Source organism: Ciconia boyciana, chromosome 4, assembly GCF_034638445.1.
Source record: "Ciconia boyciana chromosome 4, ASM3463844v1, whole genome shotgun sequence".
NCBI lineage: Eukaryota > Metazoa > Chordata > Aves > Ciconiiformes > Ciconiidae > Ciconia > Ciconia boyciana.
The window spans coordinates 39256317-39273488 of record NC_132937.1 but is presented as its reverse complement, the minus strand read 5'-3'; the positions used below and the strand labels follow the sequence as shown (position 1 = coordinate 39273488).

Sequence of the window (17172 nt, the reverse complement as noted above, 5' to 3'; positions counted from 1 at the left end):
CTCTCCCCCATCCCACTGGGGGGGAGGGTGAGCAAGCAGCTGTGTGGTGCTTCGTTGCTAGTTGCCGACTCAAGCTAAACCATGACAGCTGCTAATGGGGAATTTTACAAGTAGAGGTTCTAATATAGTTTCTAAACATCTTTCATCTGTTTTTAGGATGTCCACTGTTTTAAAAAAGGAATATATATTTCCTTTGAAATTTGCTATTCCCTCCTGAATGTCTACTCTAAAATGTATATGCAGAGATTGTTGATGCACTCTAAGAAGTTAGGATTTGTGTTTTAAAATGGACTGATTTCAAAGACAAAGTTTGAAATTTCATTGAGGTAACGACTACTTATATATCTCTCAAAACTTGGAAATTTCTCAAAAAATACTTCTTGCGCAGAGTTGCCTTGCTTGCCTTCTGTCACTCACTTGGGCAGAACAGTCATCTAACAGGATATATTGGGTTTGCATGGCAAGGTTTTGGTAGCAGGGGGGCTACAGGGGTGGCTTCTGTGAGAAGATGCCAGAAGCTTCCCCTATGTCCGATAGAGCCAGTACCATACGGCTCCAAGACAGATCCACTGCTGACCAAGGCTGAGCCAATCAGCAAAGGTGGTAGCGCCTCTGGGATAACATGTTTAAGAAGGGGGAAAAAAAACTGCTGCGCAACAGCAGCTGGAAGAGAGGAGTGAGAATATGTGAGGGAAACAACTCTGCAGACACCAAGGTCAGTGAAGAAGGAGGGGGAGGAGGTGCTCCAGGTGCCAGAGCAGAGATTCCCCTGCAGCCAGTGGTAAAGACCATGGTGAGGCAGGCTGTACCCCTGCAGCCCATGGAGGTCCACGGTGGAGCAGAGATCCACCTGCAGCCCGTGGAGGACCCCACGCCAGAGCAGGTGGATGCCCGAAGGAGGCTGTGGCCCCCGTGGAGAGCCTGCACTGGAGCAGGCTCCTGGCAGGACCTGTGACCCTGTGGAGAGAGGAGCCCATGCTGTAGCAGGTTTGCTGGCAGGACCTGTGACCCCATGGGGGACCCACACTGGAGCAGTCTGTTCCTGAAGGACTGCAGCCTGTGGAAAGGGTCCCATGCTGCAGCAATTCATGAAGACTGCAGCCCTGTGGGAAGGACCCACATCAGAGAAGTTCGTGGAGGACTGTCTGCTGTGGGAGGGACCCCACACTGGAGCACGGGAAGAGTGTGAGGAGTCCTTCCCCTGAGGAGGAAGGAGCAGCAGAGACAATGTGATGAACTGACCACAACCCCCATTCCCCATCCCCCTGTGCTGCTCAGTGGGAGGAGGTAGAGAATTCAGGAGTAAAGTTGAGCCTGGGAAGAAGGGAGGGGTGGGGGGAAGGTGTTTTAAGATTTGTTTTTATTTTATCATTACTCTACTCTGACTTGTGATTGGGAAATTAAATTAATTTACCTCAGTTGAGTCTGTTTTGCCCCTGATGGTAATTGGTGAGTGATCTCCCTGTCCTTATCTCGACTCATGAACCTTTTGTTGTATTTCTCTCCCCCTGTCCAGATGACGAGGGGGAGTGATACAGCAGCATGGTGGGCACCTGGCATCCAGCCAGGGTCAACCCACCACACAGGAACAGTGTTTACAAGCAATATTAACAAACAGAAAAGGCCACATAATGCTAAGCCGGATGTAGCCAACTTGTCCGTGAGATGAATGTTTCCTGTCCTGGTTTCAGCTGGGATAGAGTTAATTTTCCTCCTAGTAGCTGGTATAGTGCTGTGTTTTGGATTTACTGTGAGAATAATATTGATAACACACTGATGTTTTGGCTGTTGCTAAGTGCTGTTTACACTGGTCAAGGACTTTTCAGCTTCCCATGCTCTGCCAGGTGCACAAGAAGCTGGGAGGGGGCACAGCCAGGATAGTTGATCCAAACTGGCCAAAGGGCTATTCCATACCATATGACGACATGCTCAGTATAGAAACTGGGGGGTGTTGGCCGAGGGGTAGCAGTCGCTGCTCAGGGACTGGCTGGGCGTGGGTCGGCGTGCGGTGAGTGGTTGTATCACTGTTTTTTTTTTCCCTTGGGTTTTGTTCCTCTCTCGCACTCTTGTTTTCCTTCTCATTACAATTTTTTTTTTTGTTTTTTTTTGTTTGTTCCAATTATTAAACTGTTCTTATCTCAGCCCACGAGTTTTCTTTCTTTTGCTCTTCTGATTCTCTCCCCCATCCCACCGGGAGTGGGGAGGGTGAGCAAGCGGCTATGTGGTACTTAATTGCCGACTGGGGCTAAACCACAACAGTCCTTTTTGGCGCCCAATGTGGGGCTCGAAGGGTTTGAGATAATAACAGATTAACCAGAGTGTATTAAGGAATTTAGATCTGTTAGTAGTTGTGGGACGTGATATTGATTAATCTGTTCTCAATATGGGTTTACCTGATCTGCACCATGCTCATTTTTTTTGCTGTACATGTTAAAGATCGGTGTTGGTTTTTGCAGTTTGCTGTGCTCTGCTTTAATTGGTGATGTTTTGCCTGTGAGATTTGTTATTAAAACAGTGACCTTGGGTTTATTTTGGTATCTAAGTGCCCTACTGAAACCATTACTGTATGTCGGGTACCACCTTATGGAGATAATTATCAATTATACGTCTTCCTCTGGGAGATTTTTTATGGAGGAAATGCAGAATGGCACCTTCACTACCATCTTCTATAATGTTTCCTCCTTCGTTACAATAACTTTTCAGTATCTTGAACATCCTTGGGTAGTTAAGATACATCTATTGGTATTGCTTGGGAATACTGTTTCGATCTTGTCCAAGATTAGTAAGCAATTTAAGAATATCATCCAGAGATCTGCCCCAAGGCCGGATAGTTATGAGTGGCAGGGTGTGTGGGATAGCATGGGCAAATGCCTAGGATGGTGGGCACCTCCAGTGTTTTGGAACTTGACCCCTGAACAAGTGCAGAATCCTGAAAAATTAGTAGAATATTTGGAAAAAGTATATTGTCACTCTGGCAATTCTGAGATACAAATCACTGCAATGTGCTGGGGCCTGACCCATGCCTACTGAGCCCTGTTCAACACTATTCAGAACCCTCAGAGATCTGGTGACAAAACGACAGGCACTGCGGCTACTGTGGCCCCTTCTGCCACAGGCACTGCGGCTGCTCCGGTTCCCCCTGCGACAGGCACGGTGGCTGCTCCGGTTCCCCCTGAAACAGGCACTGCAGCTATTCCAGCCCCCCCTGCGACAGGCACTGTGGTCACTCCAGCCCCCCTGCGACAGATGATCCGGTTCAACCAGGGTCCAGGTGAGCACATTATCACCTGGCTGCTCTGATGCTGGGATAACAGGGCCAGTAGCCTGGAATTAGAGGGTAAGGAAGCCAAACAGCTGGGATCTCTTTCTAGGGAAGGGGGCATTGACAAAGCAATTGGAAAAGGGGCACCAGCCCTCAGCCTCTGGAGGCGACTCCTATCAGCTATGAAGGAAAGATATCCCTTCAAGGAAGATGTTGTATTTCGTCCCAGGAAATGGACCACCATGGAGAGAGGTATCCAGTACCTGAGGGAATTAGCCATGCTGGAGGTGAGTTATGGTGACCTGGAAAATGAGCAGTTACCCAAAGATCCAGATGAGGTCCAGTGCACATGACCCATGTGGCGGAAGTTCGTATGGAACGCACCATTGTCGCGTGCCAACTCATTGGCAATACTGACCTGGAAAAAAGGAGAGGGTCCAACAGTGGATAAAGCAGCTAGTAACCTCCGGGAATACAAAGAAAGTATCTCTTCCTCCCTTGTCTCAGCAGTGGAGAAACTATCCCGGGAGTTCCAGCAACTCAAGGAGTATAGGTCCTACTCCCCACCTGTACAGACCAGTATCTCAGCTATTAGGAGTCAGCGTTCCTCTGCTCAAGAGAGAGGATATAGAGGGTACACACCACGGAGAGGTGTACACACCAGAGGGTACACACCATGGTCCATCACGGAGAGGACATGAGGAAGTGGGATGGAAAACCTACCTCGACCCTAGAGGCGCGGGTATGTGAGTTGCAAGGAAAAACAATCACCAAAGGGGGTTCTTCCAGGAAAATTGCTGCTCCGGTTTCCAGCAGACAGTTCCCCAGACAGAGTAAAAGGGCTGATCTTACTCCTGATTTTAATGAAGGAGCTCCTGACTCGTATGTACAAGAAATGGGTAACGACTACTATGACCAGGACTAGAGGGGCCCTGCCTCCAGCCAGGTGGAGGAAAGGGACAACCGGGTTTACTGGACTGTGTGGATTCGATGGCCTGGCACATCAGACCCACAGGAGTAGAAGGCTCTAGTGGACACAGGTGCACAGTGTACCCTAATGCCATCAAGCTATGCAGGGGCAGAACCCATCTGTATTTCTGGAGTGACAGGGGGATGCCAACAGCTAACTGTATTGGAGGCCAAAGTGAGCCTAACTGGGAATGAGTGTCAAAAGCACCCCACTGAGACTGGCCCAGAGGCTCCGTGCATCCTTGGCCTAGACTACCTCAGGAGAGGGTATGTCTAGGACCCAAAAGGGTACTGGTGGGCTTTTGGTAGAGCTGCCTTGGAGATGGAGGAAATTAAACAGTTGTCCACCTTGCCCGGTCTCTCAGAGGACCCTTCTGTTGTGGGGTTGCTGAGGGCTGAAGATCAGCAGGTGCCAATTGCTACCACAACAGTGCACTGGCAACAATATTGCACCAACCGAGACTCCCTGATTCCCATCCATAAGCTGATTCGTTGACTGGAGATCCAAGGAGTGATCAGTAAGAGTCACTCACCTTTTAACAGTCGTATATGGCCAGTGAGAAAGTCTAATGGAGAGTGGAGACTGACAGTAGACTATCGTGGCCTGAACGAAGTCACGCCGCCGCTGAGTGCTGCCGTGCCGGACATGCTGGAACTTCATAATGAACTGGAGTCAAAAGCAGGCAAATGGAATGCTACAAATGATATTGCCAATGTGTTCTTCTCAATCCCTTTGGCAGCAGAGTGCAGGCCACAATTTGCTTTGACTTGGAGGGGTGTTCAGTACACTTGGAATCGATTGCCCCAGGGGTGGAAACACAGCCCCACCATTTGCCATGGACTGATGCAGACTGCACTGGAACAGGGTGAAGCTCCAGAACACCTGCAATACATTGATGGCACTATCGTGTGGGGCAATACAGCAGAAGAAGTTTTTGAGAAAGGGAAGAAATTGTCCAGATCCTCCTGAAAGCCGGTTTTGCCATAAAACAAAGGAAGGTCAAGGGACCTGCACAGGAGATCCAGTTTTTAGGAATAAAATGGCAAGATGGTCATCCTCAGATCCCAATGGATGTGATCAACAAAATAACAGCCATGTCTCCACCAACTAGCAAAAAGGAAACATAATCTTTCTTAGGCATTGTGGGTTTTTGGAGGATGCATATTCCGAATTACAGTCTGATCGTAAGCCGTCTCTATCAAGTGACCCAGAAGAAGAACGATTTCAAATGGGGCCCTGAGCAACGACAAGCCTTTGAGCAAATTAAACGTGAGATACTTCATGCAGTAGCCCTTGGGCCAGTCCGGGCAGGGCAAGATGTAAACCATGTGCTCTACACCGCAGCCGGGGAGAATGGCCCTACCTGGAGCCTCTGGCAGAAAGCACTAGGGGAGACTTGAGGTCGACCCCTAGGGTTTTGGAGTCGGGGATACAGAGGATCTGAGGCCCACTGTACTCCAACAGAAAAAGAGATATTGGCAGCATATGAAGGGGTTCGAGCTGCTTCGGAAGTGGTTGGTACTGAAGCACAGCTCCTCCTGGCACCCCGACTGCCGGTGCTGGTCTGGATGTTCAAAGGGAGTGTCCCCTCTACACATCATGCAACTGATGCTACGTGGAGTAAGTGGGTCACACTGATCACACAACGGGCTCGGATAGGAAACCCCCATTGCCCAGGAATCTTGGTAGTGATCATGGACTGGCCAGAAGGCAAAGATTTTGGAATATGGGCAGAGGAGGAGGTGACGCGTGCTGAGGAGGCCCCACTGTACAATAAACTACCAGAAAATGAGAAGCAATATGCCCTGTTCACTGATGGGTCCTGTCGTATTGTAGGAAAGCATAGGAGGTGGAAAGCTGCTGTATGGCGTCCTATATGACAACTCGCAGAAACTGCTGAAGGACAAGGGGAATCGACTCAGTTTGCAGAAGTAAAGGCCATCCAGGTGGCTTTAGACCTTGCTGAATGAGAAAAGTGGCCAGTGCTCTATCTCTGTACTGATTCATGGATGGTGGCAAATGCCCTGTGGGGGTGGTTACAGCAATGGAAGCAGAACAATTGGCAGCGCAGAGGCAAACCGATCTGGGCTGCCGCATTGTGGCAAGATATTGCTGCCTGGGTAGAGAACCTGGTTGTAAAAGTACATCACGTAGATGCTCATGTACCCAAGAGTCAGGCCGCTGAAGAACATCAAAACAACCAGCAGGTGGATCAGGCTGCTAAGATTGAAGTGGCTCAGGTGGATCTGGACTGGCAACATAAGGGTGAATTAAGTTATAGCTTGGTGGGCCCATGACCCCTCAGGCCATCAAGGAAGAGATGCAACATATAGATGGGCTCATGATCGAGGGGTGGACTTGACCATGGACACTTATTGCACAGGTTATCCATGAATGTGAGACAGGCCCTGCAATCAAGCAAGCCAAGCGGTTAAAGCCTCTGTGGTATGGAAGGCGATAGCGGAAATATAACTGTGGGGAGGCCTGGCAGATTGCTATATCACACTCCCACAAAGCCGCCAAGGCCAGCACCATGTGCTTACAATGGTGGAAGCAACCACCGGATGGCTGGAAACGTATCCTGTGCCCCATGCCACCGCCCGGAACACTCTCCTGGGCCTTGAAAAGCAAGTCCTATGGCGACATGGCACCCCAGAAAGAATTGAGTCAGACAACGGGACTCATTTCTGAAACAACCTCATAGACACCTGGGCCAAAGAGCATGGCATTGAGTGGGTATATCACATCCCATCATGCACCAGCCTCCGGGAAAACCGAAAGATACAATGAACTGTTAAAGACTACACTGAGAGCACTGGGTGGTGGGACATTTAAACATTGGGATACACATTTAGCAAAGGCCACCTGGTTAGTCAACACTAGGGGATCTGTCAATCGAGCTGGCCCTGCCCAATCAAAACTTTTACATACTGTAGAAGGGGATAAGGTCCCTGTAGTGCACATAGAAAACTATGCTGGGGAAGACAGTCTGGGTTACTCCTGCCTCAGGCAAAGGCAAGCCCATTCATGGGATTGCTTTTGCTCAAGGACCTGGGTGCCCTTGGTGGGTAATGCGAAAGGATGGGGAAGTCCTATGTGTACCTCAAGGGGATTTGATTTTGGGTGAGAATAGCCAATGAACTGAATGGTATGATGTTAATTGCTATATAATACTGTATGTCATCACTTTTATGGTTACTATACACCATATCAACAGTATTACAGTAAGGATCACCCAGATTAATGAAGAATGAGCTTTGATGAAACCAAGCAAAGTGAAGCACTGATGGAACCAGAACTGGCTTCAGCCTGTAACTATCCAACCCCACACACCATCTCTCCTGCCCTGAAGGACTGTTATGAGAGATGGAGCCTAAAGTCATGGACTGAATCAACTCAATGGACATTTTAGAAGGATGGCCCATAGACCAAGGGAATGATATCTGTGTGTATATATGAAAAGACAGGAAAAGTGGTGGTGATTAATTGGAATGTATTAGAAAGGGTAGAATCTGGGCATGACGTAGATGGTATAGAATAAGGGTTGGATACTGTCCTGGTTTTGGCTGGGATAGAGTTAATTTTCTTCCTAGTAGCTGGTATAGTGCTGTGTTTTGGATTTAGTATGAGAATAATGTTGATAACACACTGATGTTTTGGCTTTTGCTAAGTAATGCTTAAACTAGTCAAGGGCTTTTCAGCTTCCCATGCTCTGCCAGGTGCACAAGAAGCTGGGAGGGGGCACAGCCAGGATAGTTGATCCAAACTGGTCAAAGGGCTATTCCATACCATATGATGTCATGGTCAGTATATAAACTGGGGGGTGTTGGCCGGGGGGTAGCGATCGCTGCTCGGGGACTGGCTGGGCATGGGTCGGCGTGTGGTGAAGGGTTGTATCACTGTTGTTTTTTCCCCTTGGGTTTTGTTCCTCTCTCGCTGTCTTGTTGTTTTGCTTCTCATTACTTTTTTTTGTTTGTTTGTTCCAATTATTAAACTGTTCTTATCTCAACCCACGAGTTTTCTTACTTTTGCTCTTCCAATTCTCTCCCTCATCCCACCGGGAGTGGGGAGGGTGAGTGAGCGGCTGTGTGGTACTTAATTGCTGACTGGGGCTAAACCACAACATTCCCAAAACGGGTTGTATGGTTGAGAGAAGGCATAAAGGACGGAGTAGGTGATGGAAGCTCCTCTTAGGGAAATCTGTAAAAATATGTGACACCCAGCTGCAGTTTAAAACTTTGTTGCAGAATATAGGTGAGTAATCAATATAATGTAATAGGCAGTTTGTATGTTTGCCATGTGGCATAAGGGATTAATGTATTTAAAATAACTGTAATTATGTAAGCACACAGCCTTGGGAAATAGGAAGGGCAGAGCTGGTATTTTCCAGGTAAAGCTAAAGATACCATCTGTGAAATGTCCTGATTTAATTAGCATCTGGACCTCAAGGTCAGAATTAACAATAGTATACTAAGTGATTCTGAAACATTAAAGTTTCATAATTGTGCTTGAATATGTAAGCCAGTATTACTGTCACTTATTAAGCTATCATTTTTAATTCAGACCTGTGTGGGTCAATGCTTTCTGCAGGCTCTTCCCATCTTGCTGTGGGCTGTGTGGGATGGATGGTGCACCTGTTGTTAACCTGCCTGCCGGGCCCAGGGGGTGATGTTCCAGAACTTTTGCTTTTAGCATCTGCCTTGAGTGGAAATTATCCCATTGAAGTTTGTACTGTATTGTCATATTCTCCTGTCTTTTGCTAAGAGGTCCCTGTAAAAGTAGCTTGTCTGTCTTTCTAATAATTAGCTTTGCTCTCTAATGCAGATTCTTAACGTGTTTTAAGTTCCCACTGAGTTTTAGAATTTGTGTTCTGGAGTGACAAAGCTTATGTTAGACTGTTTTATTTTGCTTGGTTTTATGTCAAGTTCTTTTGTTTGTTTTGTTCAGTAGCCATCAACATAAAATGTTTGTTGTAAAATTACTATTTAAAAGTAAATCTTGATATATGTTTTAATATTTAAAAACTACGTAGGGGGAATAAACGAGCATCAAGAATGGCAAATATCTTTCATGTGGGTTAAGCAAAGGAATGTGAGAAACTTCTTGTTCTCATTTAAAAATAGGGAATGTTTGAGGCATACCAGTAATTCCCATTACAAGAATCACTAATAGTTTTGTGTACTAACAGAACTTGAGCACTTCCAACAACTTATTACCTACTACTTGTCATCGTGAGGCATTCTCATATGTTTTACTGTGGTATTTGTGCATTTTTGTCTGGTGTAAACAATCTTAGCTACCCTTGCCTCTCCAGTAAAGGTAATGGTCTGACTAAAATTGTTTTTGCTAAGCCGTATGCTTTAACTCAGCTGCAGTTAGTGGGCTTTTTCAGCTGCCTGCTGAGCCACAGGGGACCAGAGGCCAGCAAATATCTTGGCTCTTTTGACACAGCCCTTTCCATCATTTGCTTCACTTACACCCCCTATTTTTATAATGAGGAAGACACCTTTGTTTAAAGGTGTTTTCAGAAATTCTATTAGTACAGCTGGCTTGAACCTAGGTGCACAGTATTACTTCCATTGACATTTTTAAATAAAAAGGAAAAAAAAATAGCACTCATTTCTTTCCAAGAGCTGAGTACCTTGCATATGTTTTTGAGGTGATTTCAGTGCTTGTTTCCTGAATGTGTGTGCTTCAGAGGACTGCCTCTATGTTCTTTAGAACTTTTCAAGCTGGGCAGACTGAATTTATATGACTGCATTTTTGAAAATTTATGTAAATCACTTCCAATATGTCATTTAAAATAACCTAATTTGGAAAATTAGTCTGCTAGTGTGACTTCCCTAATTTTGAGAGAGTTTGCTACAATCTACATACTGTATTTTAAAAAGAAAATTCCCTACTGCTAGTGCATTTTAGTTGCATTTTTTAGTTTTGTTGCAAGCAGAAAGTGGAACATTGGAAATAAAAGTGCTGATGTGCTGATTCTCTAAGTACCTTAGCAGGTATGTAGACTAAATGTATATTTTCCTGACTGAACTGTGGCTATACAAATGCTTAATGTGCAGATGAGTTTACAGTATGAAGAACTAAAGCTGTGTATTTAACAAATGGCTTTCTCTGCCCCCAAGTCTTTGTCCCTTCAGGCCAAATATTTCCTATCTCACATTTAGAGGATAAATTCTGTAGACTTGCAATCTTCCATAATGTTTGGTAGTTTTGATTATGGTCAAAGCATTATCAGGTTACTTCTTAACAACATGGTTGTACTGTGAAGAAGCAGTCTTTCACAAATGGTTTGGTTTTTGCTGAAGCACAAGCTAGTTGTTTCTTGTGTGTGGGTATGTAGGGCTTTTTTACTCTTCTATTTAAAAAAAAAAAAGGCACCTCAGTCATATTTTTTTGCCCCAGTATGTATGAATTTGTGTGTGAAGTAAGTGTAACAGGATAAGACAAAATACCTTCCATGCTGCCATTAACCCTACTTGTAGGTAGTTAACAAACAAACAAACATTCTGAAAAACTAACATCTATGCAAACAATTGTTCATAGAAATGGACTTACAAAGGAAAACTAGGTAGCTAATTAAGTTAAGAAAATAAGTAGAATTTGAAAGCACATTGAAAGTAAAGTAGTAGTGCTGTATACAAAAGTTGATTTTGTGACATTGAGTTGGGAAATGCTGATGCTGGAGGATGGTATTTCTGGAAGATGTGAACTTTAAAGAGACTTGCAGAGGGAATATTTTCTGAACAAGAAATTGATGGTGGTTTCAGATGTACAGACACACGGGACAGGAGTGCAAGCAAGAAAACAAGTGGGTAGCAAAATGAGAATTGGGAAGAGGTAGATCAGATGAACTCTAATGAAGGCAGGCTTGTCTGTGTTGCATCTTGTGATGAAGGGTGGGTGTAGTGTACTTTGAGGTGCCTAAAAACTCCTGTGAAATGGCGGTGAACAGGAGGTACTTGTAGAAGTGGAGATAATGGTGAAATTATTTTGCAGGAGTGTTAAGGTGAGAACAAATGAGAAGATGATAGTGGAGAGATCTGAGGAGTGAGCAGAGAGATGCATTACCATCACGAGGGCAGAACTGGCTCTCCAAAGCTGCAGCTAGCTTAGCCTGGAAGAGGTGGAGAAGGGCAGCTAGAGGAAAGGAGCTGGTTATCAAGGTGTGCTGCAGCCTGGACTAACAAAGGTGAATACAGAGTGAAGATTGCACAGGGGTATGGAGAAAAATCCTATGGCAAAGTGAGACACTGAGTGGGAATAGGAGAGGCACCAGTCAAATGTGTTGGGATTTTTAAAAAAGTATTTTCTAGGGGGAATGAGGTGAGGGAAGGGCTGATGAGTACTTGATTTTGGAGCAAAAATCAGTATTCATATAAGCATACTTCTTTGTTTTACATATGTAGGTGGTGCTGCATGCAAACTGGATGTGCTGGATAATTTTTGTGAGTTAATGGTATTACTGGTGGTACTATGACACTTCATGATCCTGATGTGGAAACAGTTGATTCATCAGTGTGATTTGCATGCTAATTATAACATAGCTAATTATTGTATTTAAAAGGAGTATGCAGACATATTGGCACCTTTCTTCCCTCCCACCTACCTTAGAAATACTTCTTAGTTAGAAAATTAAAGTTTTCAGTAGTAAATGTTGCAAAGCTGAACTTCTTCACATATCAGTGAGTTGGACTTTAAATGGAGATGACAATAAAAATGAATTTAAGCAGCTGCTCTGTATTTATATTTTCCCCTTAACTGTAACTGTTAACCACAGCATGGTTTCTTGAGATAACGCTTTATGGCATGGAAGCACCTTGGTTTGGTATGTAGAGATTAAAAAATCATATTGTTGCGCATAACAGCTCAGATATAAATTAGCATCAAGCATAGTGTGATATGGTCAGCTAACACTCCCTGATCTGTATTTCACATGTGGTGCTCTGTTAACCCTCTCCATATTTTTTTTCCATTTTGTTTCCTGAAAATCTTTTCCAAAGCACTTTATTGACCTTTGTTTTATTAATTACAAAAATCCATATTTCTGTTTTGTTTTGTTTTCCTGCAGGCAGCCTCATAAAATCTTAATCAAGTGAAAATGGCCTTTAACAATCTGACATCAAAGGCTGTGCTACTGTATGATGAATGGATTAAAGATGCCGGTGAGTCATTTAAGTCTAAAACTTATTAACTTTCAATAATTTTGAATAGCAATGTGTACCTATTTTAGGTGTACTGTTTATCATCTTAAAGTAGCTTTGTCTTCCTGTAAATGTTTCTAAGACTTGTCAGGTTACTTATTGACATTTTTAACTTTAAAGAACAGACTAGTTTCTGCATTTTAAAAAAAGGAAGAAACAAAACTCAGCTAATTTATGGGTATAACCCAAGACCAAATAAAGTGCAGATGGTGATTCTTCTGTAAGAGTTTCTGGCTTGCCTGAATATATGGTTTATGTTTTTTCTGTGCTACTGAATGTAAAGCTTTAACTTTTTTTCATTACTGAACAATGGTATTTTATCAGTTAATTGAGCTAGGTGCATGGTATTACTGTATTTTGCTTTTGCAAAGTAAAAGAAATAAAACCCCTGATAAGTTATAGTATCTTGAAATTAATCCTCAGAGTAATTCACTCTATCACAGTCCTTTTGAAAAGGAACGTTAGTCTCATGTTGCAGCTGGTATGAGGATATTAAACATGCTTTGTTTTGACATTGTTGTTCTGTAGTTCTGCACGCTTACCAAAATATGACAGAGAAGATCTCAAGTTTGGGGTTAAAACCCATCTGTCTCAGTGGCATCCCTGAGTGTTCCTCACCATGGTAGGCACATAGTGACAGGGATTAGCTGATTCCTGGGGAAAACTTGAGAAGCAGTTAAAGTTTGATCAAGAAAATTACTAATTTATCTTTTCCAGTATAGCTGAATACAGTTTCTCTTGTTCTGTAGTACCACAGCATGCAAGTGAGAAGGGAGTTTTATCAGTATGACTTGTGTGGGTGAAGTGGATTGTGATGGAGCATTTCCTCTGCAGTGTCCATGACTTCAGAATTTGAATCCCTCGTCTCTCTGCCTACCAGTGCTTGTTTTTGGCATCTTGTAGCATACTGTTAGTGGCTGGACATGGTTTCCTCAGGATCAAGCTGGGAAGACCAATGGGAAAGTTTTGGTAGTGTCAGTGCAAGGAGTGGATGCAGAAAAAGCAGTCAGTTGTGAAGAGCTGGTGATTCTCTTGCAATGCAATGCACAGAGATTTCATTTTTTAGCTAATGCCTAGTGCTGTGGTTCACAATCCTTGTTGGTCTGCGGGCAGCAGCACTGGGCACGTTACAGGCTGTGTGTAGCCGTTTTAGGATTTAGTAAGTATTGGAAAGATCTGATTTTTTTTTTCTTTTCTTTTTTTTTTTTTTTTCTTCCTCTCCTCTAGATCCAAGACTGGAAGGCTGGCCACTCATGTCTTCACCTTTTCCAACAACCATTATCATTGGAACCTACATTTATTTTGTCACTTCCTTAGGACCCAAACTCATGGAAAATAAAAAACCTTTTGAACTCAGGCAGATAATGGCACTTTATAATTTTAGTGTGGTAACCCTCTCTTTATATATGACTTATGAAGTAAGTTCTACTTTTATTTGTAACATATTTATATATTTTGTCTCTCTAACTATCTTCATACCAACTTTTAATAAATTTATTAATATAATTCCCACTCTGCAATTCTCAAAAAAACTATTATTCTGATTGTCGTAATTATATTCCTGCAAGCTATATACTAAACTAATTGAGCTGATACTTGAAAAAAAGGGAATAAGTCATATCTAGAAAGAAAGATTGTAAAATATTTTATGTGCCATTATATATAATTTAAAAAATTAAAAATCCTCATAACTTATTTAATTTCCCTGGGTTGTAGCAGGTAAAGTAGACTACATGTTTTTCTTTCTTTGTTGTAATTATTTCTGTCCTACTACATGATATTCAACACTGATGTTTCAAACACTGCATATAGAGTACGTTTACTATAGAATAATCTTCAGTTAGATCTGCCTTTTAAATTACAGAAGTTAACAATATCCAATTTGGGGATCTTCATCCTTAAAAAACCCCAACCAAAACAAAAACCAAACAACAACAACAAACAAAAAAACCCTCAAAAAACAAACCATGAAGATGTTTAGCACTGATTTTTATCTTCCCCCCCCCCCAGTAAATGCTCTTTCTCTCAAAAGGAATGTTGAGATTTTGCTGTAGTTCATAGCTCAAGCAAATGTTAGACTTTAAGATTGGAAAGCCTGATGAGTTGTATAGGGTTATGGGTTGAATGACCTAAAAATCCTTAACCATGAATGGTATAGACTATGTAGAAGCTTTAATTTAGAACCTTAAACCTTAAGATAGCTAATACCTGTTGTTTCGGGGTTTTTTGGTGGTGGTGGTGGTGATGTTTTGTGTTTGGGGTTGTTTTTTTAAAGTGTAGCTATTTAACAGTAGTAGTGTGTGAATGATAGCCTTATACATTTGCTTGGTGAAGCATCACTATGCTAGTAGTACTGACCCTCTTTGTGTTAAATCTGGCTATGTGGCTATTTCAGGTTTGGCAAATTGGTAATGAAAAGTTGTCAGATTATCCTGCCAAATTGGCAGGATACCTTTCTGTTACCTCAGTTTGCATAAATTTCATCATGAGTTACAGTGAACTGCTTGGCATTTCTTTTAACAGCACTCTAAAGGCAGTGCAGCAGCAGCTACTTTGTGTCACGACTGTTGTGTGGAAAGCTATAAGTGGTGGGCAAGATGCATACGTTTGCTATTTAGACTTTGTTTTGAAAAATCACCAAACTTCCTCATGTGATTTGGTGATAAGTTTTGTTTTGGTTATAACCCTCAGAAACTACAAAAAATTAAACTTCTTTTAGTGTCTGACACTAACACAGTATTCAATTAATCTGCTCTCAAGACTTCTATTTTACAATTTCATGAAAGAATGCATAGATAGAGCTTAACAGATTGAATCTCTGCTATTGTCTGGCTGTCATCAAAAAGCTGATTCTTTCCCTCTTTGGATCTAAGCCATTTTGTGTGTGCTTTAGTATTGTGTTGTCTTGATGGGGTTTCAAATCTTGTTTCATTTAAGCAACTGATTCTTTTAGGAAGTTAAACATCTGTTGTGGTCACAGACTAAAACCCTCCATCTTAAGAGAGCTGAACCTCCTATTGTGCATGAGTGGATGATGATGATCAATCAATGAGAAGTACTTTTTAAACAGCTGTAAGATACAGTAGTCCTAGAGGCTGGCTGGCAAATGAGCCAAGTGTAATATTAACAATGTTGCTCTTGTCCAAGTTCTAATATATTCCAAGAGAAAAGATTAAATGATACTTGTTACATATAGTCCTTTGGTCCTATACATGTGCTCTTGATTATAAAACCCTAACTTCTCATCCCTGATATCAGTGAAAGACTAACTGAATCATGCAGTTCAACTAAGCAAAATTTTAGAAACTATGATACTAAAAATATAGTGCATTTTGATTTGTTCCTTGTCTTTTAATGATATTAAGCCATATTTTTCTGTTGTGCTGGTTTTCTTTCAGTATTAAGATGTTTGGCTGTGATAGCAATTTTCAAAAAATTTCAAAATGGTTGATTTGGTTTTGTGGTCTGATTTATACAATAAGTTGCTTTTAGAACATTGGTTTTGAGATGTAGCTGTTGCCCCTCTTCGTTACTAATGCTGAGATAATGGGTGTAGGAAGAAAGTTCTTGTCCATAGGTGTGGTCCTGGAATTAGAAATTCATTAATCTGCAACAGCAAAGGATTTTATGGTAGCTAGCCCACACAGAGGTAGATGACTGACAAGGCTGCTGATTCAACAAGTTTTTAATACTGTTTTCCCCTCATGCTTAGTGATTGCAAAAGTAATCGGAAATTAATGATTTTTTTCAAAAGACATAAAGTAAATCTTTGCCCTTTCCCTTTTCTTTGCTCCAGTTTCTTATGTCGGGTTGGGCCACAGGGTACTCATTCCGGTGCGATATCGTTGACTACTCGAGGTCACCTACAGCTCTAAGAGTAAGTTGCCAAATGCAAGGCTGAATTGTTGTGCTACACTGACTTTATTTTTGGAAATGCTTTTTGAACAACCAAACACACTGCTGTAGAGTGGAATGCAGTAAATGGAAATGCCCTCTTGCATAATGTAGAGCATGAAAGTTAACTGGAGGGGTTGACTGGGAAAAAGAAAGAGGCAACTTATTTGTTGGCTTGTTCATCTTGGTTTTAACATTCCTTCAGGATTAAAGAATGTTTTGTGTTTTTAAAGAAAAAACAAACAAACTATACATTAAAATATTTGTCAACCTTGTGACACCACTTACTGATCCCAATACTTTCCTTTTATATAGTTACTTATTTTTCCTGCAGCTGTTTAGTTTTATTTACGACTATTATGATTTGACAGTTTCTGGTTTTTGCTCTTGCAGATGGTACGAACTTGTTGGCTTTACTACTTTTCCAAGTTCATTGAATTATTAGACACTGTAAGTATTTGTAGCCTAATAAAAGAAGTAGTGATACTTCCTTTTCACAGTAGAAGAACCGGTGCTGTTGGGGGCTGAGGGCATAAATTGCTCCATATGTAGCCCTCCAGCCTTTGATTATTGGAATACCATCAAGGTGTTTACCCTTATTATCTCTTCTCATCTTATTGTCCCATTACACCGTCACTTCTTGATTATCAGGAAAAATGTTAATGAGAGAACACACCTTTAAAAATTTAGAAAGCCCTGATAACTTGTCTGTTTAACAGTTGAATGCACTAACCTGTTGTGCTATGGCAATGCTTATCTCAACACTGCAGATAAAAAATGGTGTTGATAATGTTGAATTTTTTTCCATGTCGCTTTCAGATTTTTTCTTCCACATC

General features: G+C 42.3%; 1 protein-coding gene across 2 annotated transcripts in view; it reads left to right on the top strand.

Moving 5' to 3' along the window:
* The window catches only part of ELOVL7 (ELOVL fatty acid elongase 7), a 55165-nt gene that overhangs the window by 21397 nt on the left and 16596 nt on the right, over positions 1-17172 (top strand). The window contains exons 1-6 of one of the 2 annotated variants that reach the window (XM_072859036.1): positions 11359-11430; positions 11648-11686; positions 12310-12403; positions 13670-13860; positions 16239-16319; positions 16730-16786. In XM_072859036.1, the coding sequence (XP_072715137.1) occupies positions 12340-12403; positions 13670-13860; positions 16239-16319; positions 16730-16786 (393 nt within the window). In that variant the 5' untranslated portion in view covers positions 11359-11430; positions 11648-11686; positions 12310-12339. Of the gene's footprint in view, positions 1-11358; positions 11431-11647; positions 11687-12309; positions 12404-13669; positions 13861-16238; positions 16320-16729; positions 16787-17172 lie in introns of those variants that run through there. The other variant, XM_072859035.1, reaches the window with a different exon arrangement.